Source organism: Myotis daubentonii, chromosome 16, assembly GCF_963259705.1.
Source record: "Myotis daubentonii chromosome 16, mMyoDau2.1, whole genome shotgun sequence".
Classification (NCBI taxonomy): domain Eukaryota; kingdom Metazoa; phylum Chordata; class Mammalia; order Chiroptera; family Vespertilionidae; genus Myotis; species Myotis daubentonii.
This window is the reverse complement of record NC_081855.1, coordinates 32,952,631-32,967,306: the sequence shown is the minus strand read 5'-3', so window position 1 is coordinate 32,967,306 and position 14,676 is coordinate 32,952,631. Positions and strand designations below refer to the sequence as shown.

At 54.3% G+C, this 14,676-nt stretch overlaps 1 protein-coding gene across 6 annotated transcripts in view; it reads left to right on the top strand.

The window, feature by feature from the left end:
* Nucleotides 1-13,096, top strand: part of RNF43 (ring finger protein 43) — a 60,862-nt gene extending 47,766 nt beyond the window's left edge. For 3 of the 6 annotated variants that reach the window (XM_059669604.1, XM_059669602.1, XM_059669605.1), the window contains 7 exons: nucleotides 3,728-3,802; nucleotides 3,912-4,043; nucleotides 4,675-4,779; nucleotides 6,527-6,688; nucleotides 7,209-7,311; nucleotides 8,160-9,509; nucleotides 11,649-13,096. In XM_059669604.1, the coding sequence (XP_059525587.1) occupies nucleotides 3,734-3,802; nucleotides 3,912-4,043; nucleotides 4,675-4,779; nucleotides 6,527-6,688; nucleotides 7,209-7,311; nucleotides 8,160-9,509; nucleotides 11,649-11,692 (1,965 nt within the window). In that variant the 5' untranslated portion in view covers nucleotides 3,728-3,733 and the 3' untranslated portion in view covers nucleotides 11,693-13,096. Of the gene's footprint in view, nucleotides 1-2,506; nucleotides 2,593-3,727; nucleotides 3,803-3,911; nucleotides 4,044-4,674; nucleotides 4,780-6,526; nucleotides 6,689-7,208; nucleotides 7,312-8,159; nucleotides 10,270-11,648 lie in introns of those variants that run through there. The other 3 variants (XM_059669600.1, XM_059669601.1, XM_059669606.1) reach the window with 2 other exon arrangements.
* The last annotated feature ends 1,580 nt before the right edge of the window (nucleotides 13,097-14,676 follow it).

The following is a 14,676-nucleotide window of genomic DNA, read 5'->3' as shown; positions in this document are numbered from 1 at the left end:
TCACCGGGCACTCACCAGGCTGAAGTCCTGGGTTTCCTCCACTCAAAAGAGGGGCCAAGCCCTAGCCCGTTTGGCTCACTGGATAGAGCGCCGGCCTGGGGACTAAAGGGTCCCAGGTTCGATTCCGGTCAAGGGCATGTACCTTGGTTGCAGGCACATCCCCAGTAGAGGGTGTGCAGGAGGCAGCTGGTTGATGCTTCTCTCTCATCGATGTTTCTAACTCTCTATCCCTATCCCTTCCTCTCTGTAAAAAAATCAATAAAATATATTTTTTAAAAAAGAGGGGCCGATGACCATCTTACAGAGTTGTTGTGAGGAGTAAATGAAATCATGGACACAAAGCACATCGTAACAGCAGATGTAATAATAACCAATAATTAAGGAATGTATAGTGCCAGGCACTATTATAAGGTTTTACGTGGATTAAGTTATATAGTCCTTAGAACAACCCTGCGAAGTAGGTCCTATGATTACCCCCAGCTTACAGAAAGGAAAACTGAGGCACAGAACAGTTAAGTGATTTGCCTAAAGTGTCATAGCTAATAATTAGTAGCAAATTCAGGACTCAGACCTAAGCAGTCTGGGTAGAGTGGGTCTCAATAAAAGTCATATCCCTTCTACTTCTTCCTCCCCTTGCTTTCAAGCCCAGATGAATCCCCCCTCTTCCTTCTACTGTATCTTTCCTGACAGGCCCAGCCCAGTTAGCCCACTAGGAACAGAAATCTCTCACTCCTGGCACATTGCCAGGGTCTCTGGCCATTCTTTCCACACCAGGTTTCATGGAGGAGCCTTGTGGATTGAGGAAACCAAGGGCCCTTCTTACTCCTACCCTCAACTTTAGCTCACTTTTATCTGTTTCATGTATTGAAGATTGTGTCAGATTGTGTGTGTGTGTGTGTGTGTGTGTGTGTGTGGCGGGGGGGGGGGGAGTGGAGAGAAGGGCTCTCTGTAGTGAAAAAAAAGTTTGGAAACTACTGATCTATTTTATTCATTTGTGCTCAAGAATGTGGTTATCACCCGGCCTGTGTGGTTCAGTGGTTGAGTGTTGACCTTGAACCAGGAGGTCACAGTTTGATTCTCAGTCAGGGCACATGCAGGCTCAATCCCCAGTAGGGGGCATGCAGGAGGCAGTCGATCAATGATTCTCATCATTGAAGTTTCTATCTTTCTCTCCCTCTCCCTTCCTCTCTCTGAAATCAATTTAAAAACACACACACATATAAAACAAAACAAGACAAAAACGAGAAAAAAATGTGGTCATCAGTATTATAACGTTTTTTCTTTGTTTTTAGCGTTATAATTTTATGTTTATGCCCTGTACCAACAACTAGATTATGAGTTGGTCTCGAGGCCTACCCTTCCCTGGCTTGATGCCCTGCGCACAGTAGGTGTTCAGTCAATCTCTGATGAGGAGAAGATGTACTGAGGCTGTCACTGTGTCTGGAGAGGAAGATCAAAGGCCCAGAGAAGTGCAGAGGGTAGTGTAGAAGCCCTGGGCTGTATTGACTCCCGTTGATGGAGGCTGTGGGCAGCCTTGCTTGCTCCCTCTGGGGGGCTGGCTGACTCTTTGCAGCTCCCAAACGTCTCTGGGTTGTCTTTCTAAAGCTCAGTCTCCCATTCCTCTCTGCCTTCAGGTTATAGAGGTGCTTCTTCTCCCTCCCTCCCACTGACGGGAAGGAACATGGGCAGAAGGAGGTCCGTGAGCTTACTTTTTGATTCCTAGAACTCTAGACACAGGCACCCACTGCCTGAAAGTCCTTTTTGTTTCTCCTCTTGGCCAACTTTCTCTCTTTGATCATTTTTACAACTTTGTAATTATGGGCTGTAATGGGCTGGGGTGTTTGAACGGCAGGGTAATTACTTTCCACCGTTTCTACCCCAATCCTTCAAAGAGAGAGGGGTGGGGAAGTAAAATCTCCAGAGAAAGGAGTCTGTGCCCTTCCCTCATGCTTTTCCAGGCAGGGCTGGGCCAGGGTCTCATTCTGGGGGTAAGAAACTTGAGGCCCTGGCAGCATGGAGGATCCGGGACTCTCAGTTCTGTGAAGACTTGGGGTGACCTCCCCGCCCCTTGGCCAAGTCCTGGATTCTGAGATTAGCTGTAGGAGTCCCTCTCCTTTTCCCCTGTGGCTGCTCCCACACCCTGGCTTGGAGGGCTCTGAAAATTACCTGGGGTTGCCTAGGTGGGGTGGACTTTCTGGTCAGAAGTGGGTAGGAGGCTGTGACCTCTCAACGTCATTAGTAATTCCATTCCGGAGTCTCGTGAATTTCCAGTCAATTAGCCTGGCAGCTTGGGCCTGGGCTGGGCCTGGGTGCTGGTAGAGGGCCCAGCCCAGCTTCCCTGCGAGAGGAGAGAAGAGGAAAGTTACCCTCCTGACCAAAACAGGGCCCCACTTGGTGTCTCCCGGGCTCAGCTCCCCTGCCTGCGGGCTGCCTGTTCTGAGAGGCCCCTGGCCTTGCTGCCACCTGGGGAGCAGGGAGCAGGGAGCAGGGTGCAGGGAGCAGGAGAGTGGCCGCTCCCGGGCCTGCCTGGCAGGAGACCTGCCCCGACAGGCTGTCTGCGGGAAGGGAAGCAGAGATCAAAGCTCCGAGAGTGTGAGTAAGCCCCAGCACTGGCTCCTCTTCCTGCCACCACTGCTTGCAGGAGGATTAACTCCTTCAGTACCTGCAGGAGGGCCCCCAAGACTCAGCAGGCCCCCAGGAGCATGAAGGCCCGGCCTTTGCTGTAGGGAGGGAGCCTGGAGGTGGCTGTGCAGGGCAGGGAGACCTGACACTAAGGCCAGTAACAGTGTCTGTTTGTCGGTCCTTTGCCCTGTGCCTCCACCCCACCCTTGGCTCTTATCGCCCTTCTCTTACCCCACACCCAGAGCCCCAAGATCCCTGCTTTTTGTTCTTTCTGGCTCTGCTCTCTGCCCCGCCTGGTTGGCTAGATTCCGCTTCCCCAAGCTTGCTCCTGGAGCCTTGGCGAGCATGCCTGTGCACATGTGTATGGCTGTGTCCTGTGGGAACGGCCTCTTAGGTTCCTCCCTACCGGATTCTCTAGTGCCACCTCTCAGGGAGGGGATGAAGGGATAAAGCACTGGACTCCATCAAGTCCTTGAACTGGAGTCAGAGAAAGAGCAGGCAAACTAGAGGTGGCAGGGAGAGAGCCCATGAGGCGGGCTGAGCCTGGGGCTCTGCACGGAGACCTCGGGGAGGAGCAGTGTCCCAGGCTCTTGGAACTTTGCCTGCACTGGGGGATCCCCGGCAGACTCCTCTTGTCAGGCAGGGCTGGACTCTATTCTGGAGCAGCTGTCCACCTCTCTGCTCTCCCCACTCCCTCTGCACTGGGGACTGGTCATCCTCAGGCTCTAGGCTGCTGGCCACTCCCTACTCTCTGCTCTCACTCTTTTAGTGAAGGCAGACTGGTGGAACCCTGAGGACAGGGGCTGCCTTATTTGGCCCTAGCCTCAGAGCCTTTTCACCGCCTGACCCCTACTAAATCCTTGTTAAGGGTTTGTCCCATTAGGAAAGGAAGGCCTGAATATTGTCCTGGAAGGCAGTAGGACCTGGGTGAACTCAGAGTGGGGTAGGGAACCCCAGTTCCACTGACCCCTTACATGTGAGTGCGCTGGGGTGCGGCGTGTACAGGGCCCTGGGAAGGGGTGGGTGTGTGAGCAGGTACAGTGGGGTGTGGATGGGCTGTGTCCTGTTCTGACCCCAGCTGGCCCTCTGCTGTGTGCCTCTGCAGGCCCGAATGGCGGGTGAGCGAGGAGCCAGCGCCGTCCTCTTTGACATCACCGAGGACCGAGCTGCTGCGGAGCAGGTACCAGGGACAGTGGGGTGTGGGAGGTGGTGCTGGCCAGAGGAAGATGAAGTGACAGGGGGCGGAGAAGTCAGGACACAGCAGCCCTGTGGGCACTTTCCTTCTGCAGCTGCAGCAGCCTCTGGGGCTGACTTGGCCAGTGGTGTTGATCTGGGGTAATGATGCTGAGAAGCTGATGGAGTTTGTGTACAAGAACCGAAAGGCCCATGTGAAGATTGAGCTGAAGGAGCCCCCGACCTGGGTAAGCACTGCTGGTCTCCAGACCCTGCGCCAGCACCTGCTCTTACCCCCACTTTGTCTCCTGGCATCTCCCACCGAAAGCCCCTAGACTCCTGGAGAGACTTTGGAAACCCCCTAGTCCAATTTCATCCACCAGCTGTGTGTCTCCGGGTGCTTTCTCTTCCTCTCTGGGCCTCATCTGCAGAAAGAGCCAATCGGCCCAGCTGAGTTTTAACGTTGTTTTCAGCTCTGTGGTTTCGTGGCGCAGAGTAGCAGAGCCAGAAGGAAACCTTGACCCTGGGCCCCCTGAACCCTGGCCGGTGTTTCTCTGCTGGCTAGGACCCTCACCCAGCGGCTCACTAGGTAGCTCCCACCTCTCAGAGGGTCCCTTTCCCCCTTTCCCCAAGCACGCGGGTCTTCAGATAGTGCCTCTCACAGCTGACACCTGGAGGACCTTCTCCTACAAGTAAGTGCCTGCGGGCAGGGAGGAACCACCTAACCCCACCTGCAGGTTCTTCCCACCCCGTCCCCTCTGCTAGAAGACTCAAGGGGACCTTTCGCAATCTTTATGTCACCCGGACTCCCATGTTCCTACCAGGTTGACCCAGCTCCTTCCAGAACATGACCCTTTCCCTCTCTGTTCGCTCCCCCAGCCAGATTATGATGTGTGGATCCTCCTGACGGTGGTGGGCACCATCTTTGTGGTCATCCTGGCTTCGGTGCTCCGTATCCGGTGCCGCCCACGCCACAGCAGGCCGGTGAGCAGGGTGGGCTCCCTGGTGGAGGTGGGCATGTGCATGTGTGTGGGAGGGTGAGGAGCAGGAAACAAAGTGAGGAAAGAAGTTGCCTTTATGCCCATGAAATAGTTTACATCTGAATATACTGGCATTTAACTTTGGTGAGTTCCAGCAGCCTCGCTCCATAGGTTTGCTCATTTGTTCATTCATTTGATGAATACACTGAGCCACCTCATATGCTCCAGGCACTGTTCCAGGGACTGGGGGTAGCACAGGGAACAAAAAAGACAACAGATCCCTTCCCTCAGGAGCTTTCATTCTAGTGGGACGAGGCAGACAATGAAAAAAAGAAATAAGTAAAATATATACTAGTAGTATTTTAGATGGTCATATGTGCTAGGGAAAAAAATAAAATAGAAAGGAGGAGAGGCAAGGCAAAGGGGACAGAGCTAAAAAGTAAGGCCAGGGTCCTAGCCAGTTTGGCTCAGTGGATAGAGCATCATCCCTGTGGACTGAAGGATCCCAGGTTCAATTCCTGTCAAAGGCACATGCCTGGGTTTCCGGGCTCAATCCCCAGGAGGGGGCATGGAGGAGGCAGCCGATCAATGATTCTCTCTCATCATTGATATTCCTATCTCTCTCTCCCTCTCCCTTCCTCTCTGAAATCAATAAAAATATATAAAATAATAAAAAAAGAAAGAAAGAAAGATGCTTTGCTAGGAAAAATTTTTCTTTTTTTTTAAAAAGTAAGGCCAGGAAGCCTCATTGAGAAGATGCCATTACAGGAAAGACCCTAAATGGAGGAGGAGGTTACCTGTGCAGGTAGCTGGGGATAGTGATTGAGTGAAGAAAGCAGTCAGTCAAGGCCTTGAGGCGGAAGCCTGCGGGATGTCTGAGGAGCGGTGAGAAGGCCCTGTGATTGGAAGGTAGAGAGTGAGAGGACTGAGCAGGAGATGAGGACAGAGTCATGAGGGCCCAGCTGCATTGGGCTGTGTAGGCCATTGTCAGGATTTTGTTTTCACTCTGGGTGAAATGAGAGCCATTGAAGGGTTTCTAACAGAAGGAATGCCAAGATCTGACTTGAGTTTTAATATGATCCCTCTTGCCGCTTTGAGGAGACTAGATTACAGGGAGGCAGGACTGGAAACAGAGAAACCAGCTAAGAGGCTCTTACAGGAATCCAGGTGACGGTAATGGTAGCTTGGGTTAGGGAGGTAGCAGGGAAAGAGGTAACAGTTAGTTAAATGCTCTGAAGGTAGAGCTACAGGTTTACTAGTGGGGTTATCATGGAGTGTGAGAGAGAGGAGTCAAGAATGGCACCAAGATTTTTGGCCTGAGCAATTCAAAGAATGGAATTGCCATTGACTGAGATGGGGAAGACTGGGGGAGGGCAGGTATGTGGTTGGGGGGAGGGGGGTAATTGGGATTAGGGAATTCAGTTTGTGGCACATTGGGGTGTTTGAGGAAGAAGCTGGACCAAGTTTGAGGTGCCACTTGGATATCCAAGTTGAGATGTTAAGCAGGCAGTTGGGTAAAAACTCTCTCCATCAGGTCATCAAGGGAAGGGAAGCTTGATGAGTGGGGGAGTGGGGTGGGAGGGCTTGGCCTGCTTGGCAGAGCCATATATGAACTCAAAGGGGACAGACTTTCAAAGGTAGCCAATTGACCACATGATCTATCAGGGTGACCGGGAATTGAGTACAAGCTGGGGCCCAGGGGTGAGGGAAAAGGATCCCTTACCCATTCTGAACCCTACCTTTCTTCCCAGGATTCCCTTCAGCAGCAAACAGCCTGGGCCATCAGCCAGCTGGCCACCAGGAGGTACCAGGCCAGCTGTAGGAGGGCCCGGGCTGAGTGGCCAGACTCAGAGAGCAGCTGCAGCTCAGCCCCTGTGTGTGCCATCTGCCTGGAGGAGTTCTCTGAGGGCCAGGTAAGGCAGAGACCGTGGGTCACCTCTGTGACCAGGCTGGGGAGGGAGACTAGAGCTTGGGGGAGGAGGCTGGTGTGAGTGCTCTGGCTGCATCTGTGTCCTTTGTAGCCTTCAAGGTGCAGAGGTAGAGGACATCCCTGAGGTTTGGTTATTTTCCTGGTTTTCCAGGAAAGAGAACTATTGTTTGTTGAGTGTGTACCATGTGCCAGGCCCTGCAGTGGGTGCTTTAGATGCATTATCTCCTTTTAGTCTCATGACCATGAGGGGTGAGGGTAGATTAGTTTTTTATCCTTTTTGTACAGCAGAAAACTGTCAAGAAACTTGCCCAAGGTCATGCAGCTAAGTGGCAAAATCCAGGTCTACTTTATACCAAAGCCCATACCTTTCCTATTCCACTAGGAGGTCTTTTGCAAGTAGGTGATACCAAAAGGAGAGGCCAGAGGAAGTTAGGGGGATGTTCTGGTTCCTGGCCACTCCTGTAGCTACAGATAACTTTGGTTTGGCCCCTTGTTCTCTCCAGGAGCTACGAGTCATTACCTGCCTCCACGAATTCCACCGTGCCTGTGTGGACCCCTGGCTCTATCAGCATCGGACTTGTCCCCTCTGCATGTTCAACATCGTAGGTAGGAGGCGGACCAAGGTCTGCCCTATGTACAGGCAGATGGGTCTAGAGCAGGGGTGGGGAACCTTGTTTCTGCCAAGGGCCATGCGGGTATTTATAACATCATTCACAGGCCATACAAAAGTATCAGCTTAAAATTAGTCTGCTATTTGGGTCAAACATTTCATTAACTCACCCCTAATGCCTTGGCAGGGCCAAACCAAATGATTTGGGGGCCTCATATGGCCCATGGACTGGACGTTCCCCATCCCTGGTCTAGAACCTGGTTTCCCTGTGGTGAAGGGTTTGCCTTGAAGCTGGGAGGAAGCAGCACTACCTCAACAGTTCTCTAAGCTGCGCACTGTTCGGGAGTGCCTTGTCTGAGGGGGAGGGCCCTTCACAGGGCAGACATCTTTATTATTCTAAAAATTATTTGTATTTTTATGACAGCTTTGTTGAGTCTAAATCTGAACTTGTATATTTATTTCAACTTTCTGGCAATAAACAATCCTATGCTATCAAAACCAGGATATTATGGCAATTTCCTAAGAGATGGAAATGAAGTATCTTGAGGCAAAGAAAGCCTTTTTTGAATCCACCCAGAGGTGCAGTGTGTGCTTGCAGCGAAGGAGCCCCCATGACTGAGGGGAGCAGGGGTTGCCATGCAGAGTGGAAACCCCAGGGGACAACCTGACTGGAGGGAGCGAGGGCATCCCAGGGCACATACAGGTTAGGAACGTCCTCGGTCGCCCAGATTCTGACTGGGCTCTAAGGCTGTGCAGGCTCAGAGAGGTATGCTACAGCCACACCTTTCTGAATGCACCCTCATAGGTCTGTGCAAACACCTGTGCTCTTGGTTCTCTCTTCCAGGGGGAGATTCATTTTCCCAGTCCCTGGCACCCTCTCGGTCTTACCAGGAACCAGGCCGGAGACTCCACCTTATTCGTCAGCATCCTGGTCATGCCCACTACCACCTCCCTGCTTCCTACCTGCTGGGCCCTTCCCGGACGGCCGTGGCTCGGCCTGCACGACCTAGTCCCTTCCAACCTGCCCAGGAGCCAGGCGTGGGCCCCCGGCACCACCGCCTCCCCAGAGCTCCACATCCCCTGGCTCCAGGCGAGCAGCAGCATCGGACAGTGGCCCAGCACCCCTTTGCGCAGAGCTGGGGTCTGAGCCGCCTCCAGTGCACTGCACAGCACACTGCCGCTTGCCCAGCACCCCCACGCCGGGCCAGGCCTCATGACAGCAGTGGGTCCGCAGAAAGCTACTGCACAGAACGCAGCGGCTACCTGGCAGATGGGCCAGCCAGTGACTCCAGTTCGGGGCCCTGTCATGGCTCTTCAAGTGACTCAATGGTCAACTGCACAGACATCAGCCTGCAAGGCATCCATGGCAGCAGTTCTACCTTCCGCAGCTCTCTCAGCAGTGACTTTGACCCCTTGGTCTACTGCAGCCCTGAAGGGGAGCCCCAGGGGGAGGAGACGCAGCCCAGTGTGACCTCGCGACCCCGTTCTTTGGACTCGGTGGTGCCCAGAGGGGAAGCCCAGGTTTCCAGCCACGTCCACTATCATCGCCATCGGCACCACCACTACAAAAAGCGCTTCCAGTGGCACGGCAGGAAGCCTGGTGCTGAAACTGGGGTCCTCCAGTCCCGGCCTGCTGTTCCTCGGACACAGCCCCAGCCAGAGCCGCCCTCTCCTGATCAGCAAGCTGCCAGATCCAACGCAGCAGCCCCTACCGGGCAGCTCCCACAACAGCCCGGGGCCCTCACAGAGCCAGCCCCAGACCTAAATGATGCTTCCAGCCCCAGTCCCAGTCCCAGCAGTCTCTTCCACTTGCAGAAATCTGGCTTCCCTGTCCGACACCCACAGAGGAAACGGCGGGGGGGTCTCTCAGAACCTACCCCAGCCTCTCGGCCCCAGGACTTGACTGCACACCTAACTTGCCAGATTTCCGCCCATTATGACCCCAGCCTGGCATACCCTTGGTCCCCAGAGGCCCACCCGTTGATCTTCGGACCTCCGGGCCTAGAAAGGAGGATGGTACCAGAAACCCCAGGTGCCTGTTACCCAAGTTCACAGCCAGTGTGGTTGTGTCTGACTCCACGCCAGCCCCTGGGACCACACCTACCTGGGGAAGGGCCTTCCAGATGGAGTTCTGGCACCCCAGAGGGCAGGCCGTGCCCTTACCCACACTGCCAGGTGCTGCCAGCCCAGCCTGGTGAGTTTTCAGGGGAAGCGGGTGTGGTGGGGAGAGGAGATGAGAGCTGTATATTGCAGAACAAATGAAATCCAATGACAAGGGGTTGATGGGAGTTGAGAAGTGTACAACAGGTGTGACAGTCAAAATACTGAACTACTGCCATTGCCTAGGATGCTGGCTAGAGCGCTCTGGCTCTGCCAGGTGTCATTCCTTGGTTACAGATCATAGGGAGGTCTCAGGGGAAGTCTTCGTGTGGCATAGATGTTAGAAAACACCTGGGGTGGAAGACCTTGGGCATCTGGAAAGGTCTGAGCTAGGACTCGGGGCTCCTGAGTTGTGAATGGAGCCGGGGGTCAGGAAGTGTGGCTCTGTGTGGATGGGTTCAGGCCCTCCAAGGAGGAGGGAGTGGCCTTGGGTTCCTGGGTTCTGGCTAGAGCAGGGTCAAGTAGACAGGGTCAGATTTCCACCTCAGATCCAGGTGAGAATTCTGTTCTGGACTGAAGTTGACCCCCTCAGGAGGGAGACACGGTTCCTGGACATATTTCGAGGAGCAAAATTATGAACCAGGCAGGGGTGTTACCAGAAAGGGGACCTGTCCCTGAGAGGGTCTGCCTAGGGCTGGTGGTACTGTATGGTCAAGTCTGGTAGTACTTGACTTCCTGCAGAAAAATTTCACAACAGGAATCCAGGTGAATTTTAGAGGCTGTTTATTAAAGCTGGGGACAGTGAAACAAAGGAAATGAGACTAGGCTGGGCTGCTTTGGCTCACTAAGAAGTCAGAGAAAAGGGAGCCTTGGGGACAGGTTCAAGGGGTTTGCTGGGATGAACTGCCACTGCCCATTGCTCTCCTGGTTGCAAGCCTCATGGGGTCCCTTAGAGTTTAGGAGAAGCATGTCTGTGGGGGAAGAAGGAGCTGGAGGGGAAGGGCAAGGGGTGCTCCTGGGAAGGAGAGTGCTTGCTGGGACCTTTGTTTGAGGGGTTTAAGACTGGGCGTTTAGGGGAGGACTTGGGGGAGGATTTCAATAGGATAATCATCAGCTTTATGCTGATGTACCAAAATGAGATTTATTCTCTTAATCTCATCTGTCCTTGGGTGTGGTTGGCAAATGGCACTAATTGGATTTCTGCTATCTGTCTCCCTGAGCAGGGTGATTTAAGCTATTTACCCTCTTACTGGGGAGAAGTGTAAACCATTTACTCTTTTTTCCCCCCTCCAGAGAGAGGAAGGGAGAGGGGTAGAAACATCAATGATGAGAGATAATCATTGATCAGCTGCCTCCTGCACTCCCCCTACTGGAAATGGAGCCCACAACCTGGGCATGTGCCCTGACCAGGAATCGAACCCTGACCTCCAGGTTCATGGGTTGACGCTCAACCACTAAACAACACACGCCAAGCTCATTTACTCTTTTAAGTGTACTGCTGCCAGGGCCATCTTCCTCGAATCAGCCGTCCGGAAATCCTCAAATGTCCTGTTTTGTCCACAGTAAAGGAAAATCCAACCTGGTTTGGCCTTCAAAGCTCTAGCACCATCTAGCCTCCCTCTTCCTGCCCAACCTTATTTTCCACTCTTCCCTTTCCCTTCCCCTGCTCCATGCTTTAGCCAAACTGGTTTGACACGTGTTGCAGATTTTGCAGCCCAGAATATTCTGCTGCCTTCCTATTCCCATAATTCCAATTCTTACCTATTCCTAAAGGACCAGCTCATTACTCCCCTGGGACATGACCGCTCGCCTTACTCCATTCATCTCTAAGACCCCAGTCCTGTCCCACTGGCATTATTCCCATTTGCACACAAGCCTTCTCTCCTACAGGGTTGCCAGGTTCATACTTATTCATTTTGGTCTTCAATATGGCACATGTTGGCAGGCCAGATTCATGAGTGCTTAATAAATATTTATAGGGTGAATGAATGAAGAGTAGGTATTGGTAACACACTGGTTGCTATATGTGTTTCTCTTTCTCTAGATTTGTTTTTCTCCACCCTGTATCCCCACTGGGGCCCCTCTCAGCTTTCAATCCAATCATCCCTTCTGGACACACTCTCTACTCCTCCCTCTCTGTGGTTGCCTCCCGGCCATACTCTCCTGCAGCTGGTATAAGCAAGGGGCCGTGTGACCCTCGGTGACCTCTTTCTTCCCCTCTCTCTAAATGCAGGCTCGGAGGAGGAGCTTGAGGAGCTGTGTGAACAGGCCGTGTGAGATGTTCAGGGGTAATTACCTCCAACCAAGAGTGTGCTCTGGATGACTCAGGGCCTACCTGGCACAGACGCCTGCTCCCGAGAGAAGAAAGGATCTCAGAAAAAACCCCTCTTTTCGCCGTCCTTTCTGGAACCGCTGGAAGAGGAGCGGTGACGGAGGGTGGCAGGAGGTCCTGTTTCCTGCTCCCAGCTCCAGAGCTTGTCTGCAGCACACAGGTGCGGTGCAGCACGCCTGTGTCCGGCAGGGAACCAGCTGCTGCCTGTGTGGGCTGGTTTCCCGGAAGGCTGTGTTTTGAGAGCAGGAAGCTAGGTATGGGTAGATAGGTGTTATAAAGGTGCTGCTCCTTCCCCCAGCCCCAGCAGGTCTCCCTCATCCCAAGCCTCATGTTCATACCAGCCAATGTGTCCAGCCGATTTCATGACCCCTCCTCGCCTCCTTTCCTGGGTGAGTCCTGCACACCAGTTTGGCTCCCCCTTGGTAAGGCTGCTGCATCAGCACCAACCCTGGCTCTTATCATTTTCCTTCTTTGCAAAAGGATCAAGAGCTGTGGTGACCTCTGAACACTAAAAGCAGGGCAGGGTGGGAGGACTCTGCAGGACCCGCCCCAGTACATGAGGGAATATGTTTTTCCCTTCTTGTCCTTAATTTTCAGATACACGATATTAAGTCAGAGGGGAGGCTCTGGGAAGCCAGAGTATGGGGTTCTCTCCCTGAGGTGGAGCTTCTGACCTTCAAGCTTCCTTGTCACTCCAGCAGCCCCAATTTCTCCAGGAGCTGGGGCTGGCGGTAGTGGAGGGAATAACTTCCTTGGAGATCTCCCACGTCAAAGTCCCAAAGTGGGCGGAAAGAAGAGGGTTTCTGTTGGACTTCATAGAGAGAAGATGGAGTAAACGTAGAAAAGGCAGAAAGACAGCTGAACAAGGACAAGGAATTCTTGTCTGAGAGTCTTCTCTCCGAGTAGGGATAGGGAACAGGGGAGAACAGAGGGCCAGCAGAGTGGGACCCTTGGGTTTAGATGTTCCCAGAGGCTCACTTCCCAGTATAAGCCATACAGGCCAGGGACACACAGGAGGTGTGAGTGCGAGAGTAGATTTGGAGCAGGAAGTCTGGTCTGAGTGGCTGGTACCGATTGGGCAAGGGCCGAGGGGCCTCCTTGGGGTGACATTCACCCCAGGGCAGCCTGACCATTGCTGGCCCCGCAGGCGTGATCCCATTTGGAATGTGAATGTGGGAGCACCGCGGGCACAGGACCCCCCCTGGGAATGTTCTTCCCGCAGAGTCAGTGGGGACTGGTACCGAGGCACCCACATGGTTATTTATATCTGAACCAGACAGAAAGACGCTTGAATCAGGCACTATGTTGAGAAATGTATTTATTTGCTAATATATTTATCCATAAATGCAGTCTGGTCTCCTGGTTTTTGTCCTGTTATGACTGTCACCCAGGGTAACACCCATGTCTTCCACATCGACAGAAATAAATTGTGATTTCAGAGGCGAGGCTCTGATGCATGAAAGACAGGGTGGAATGGGGGGCCTGGCAACGAGAACTGGGCTATAAGCCCCTAAACGCTCGGTTCAGTGAGATCAGGGAAGGAGAAAGGATGATTGGATTCTCACGGTGGTTCGGTCTGTATTATTGGGGTGCTATTTGCTTCACACAATTTATGACTCGTCAGCCACTTTCTTTGTGACCTTGAGCTAATCCTCTGTGCCTCACTTTTCCACCCATAAAATGGGCCCACTCACAGTTGTTGCAGAGCTCCCCTGAGATAACAGAGGGAATGCATGTTCCAAAGTGGGAAGTAACCAGTGATTTGAGGACACACTAACCGGACCCGGAACCCAGCTGCACACAGCCTGGGACCCCACCGGCACACAGCCTGGGACCCCCACAAGCACACAGCCTGGGACCCCCACCTGCACACAGCCTGGGACCCCACCGGCACACAGCCTGGGACCCCCACAAGCACACAGCCTGGGACCCCACCGGCACACAGCCTGGGACCCCCACAAGCACACAGCCTGGGACCCCCATAAGCACACAGCCTGGGACCCCCACCTGCACACAGCCTGGGACCCCCACCGGCACACAGCCTGGGACCCCGACCGGCACACAGCCTGGGACCCCGACCTGCACACAGCCTGGGACCCCCACAAGCACACAGCCTGGGACCCCACAAGCACCCAGCCTGGGACCCCACCTGCACACAGCCTGGGACCCCCACCTGCACACAGCCTGGGACCCCCACAAGCACACAGCCTGGGACCCCCACCTGCACACAGCCTGGGACCCCACCGGCACACAGCCTGGGACCCCCACAAGCACACAGCCTGGGACCCCACCGGCACACAGCCTGGGACCCCCACAAGCACACAGCCTGGGACCCCCATAAGCACACAGCCTGGGACCCCCACCTGCACACAGCCTGGGACCCCCACCGGCACACAGCCTGGGACCCCGACCGGCACACAGCCTGGGACCCCGACCTGCACACAGCCTGGGACCCCCACAAGCACACAGCCTGGGACCCCACAAGCACCCAGCCTGGGACCCCACCTGCACACAGCCTGGGACCCCCACCTGCACACAGCCTGGGACCCCACAAGCACACAGCCTGGGACCCCCACCTGCACATAGCCTGGGACCCCACAAGCACACAGCCTGGGACCCCCACCTGCACACAGCCTGGGACCCCACCTGCACACAGCCTGGGACCCCCACCTGCACACAGCCCGGGACCCCACCTGCACACAGCCTGGGACCCCACAAGCACACAGCCTGGGACCCCCACCTGCACACAGCCTGGGACCCCACAAGCACAAAGCCTGGGACCCCACCTGCACACAGCCTGGGACCCCCACCTGCACACAGCCTGGGACCCCACCTGCACACAGCCTGGGACCCCACAAGCACACAGCCTGGGACCCCCACCGGCACACAGCCTGGGACCCCACAAGCACACAGCCTGGGACCCCACCTG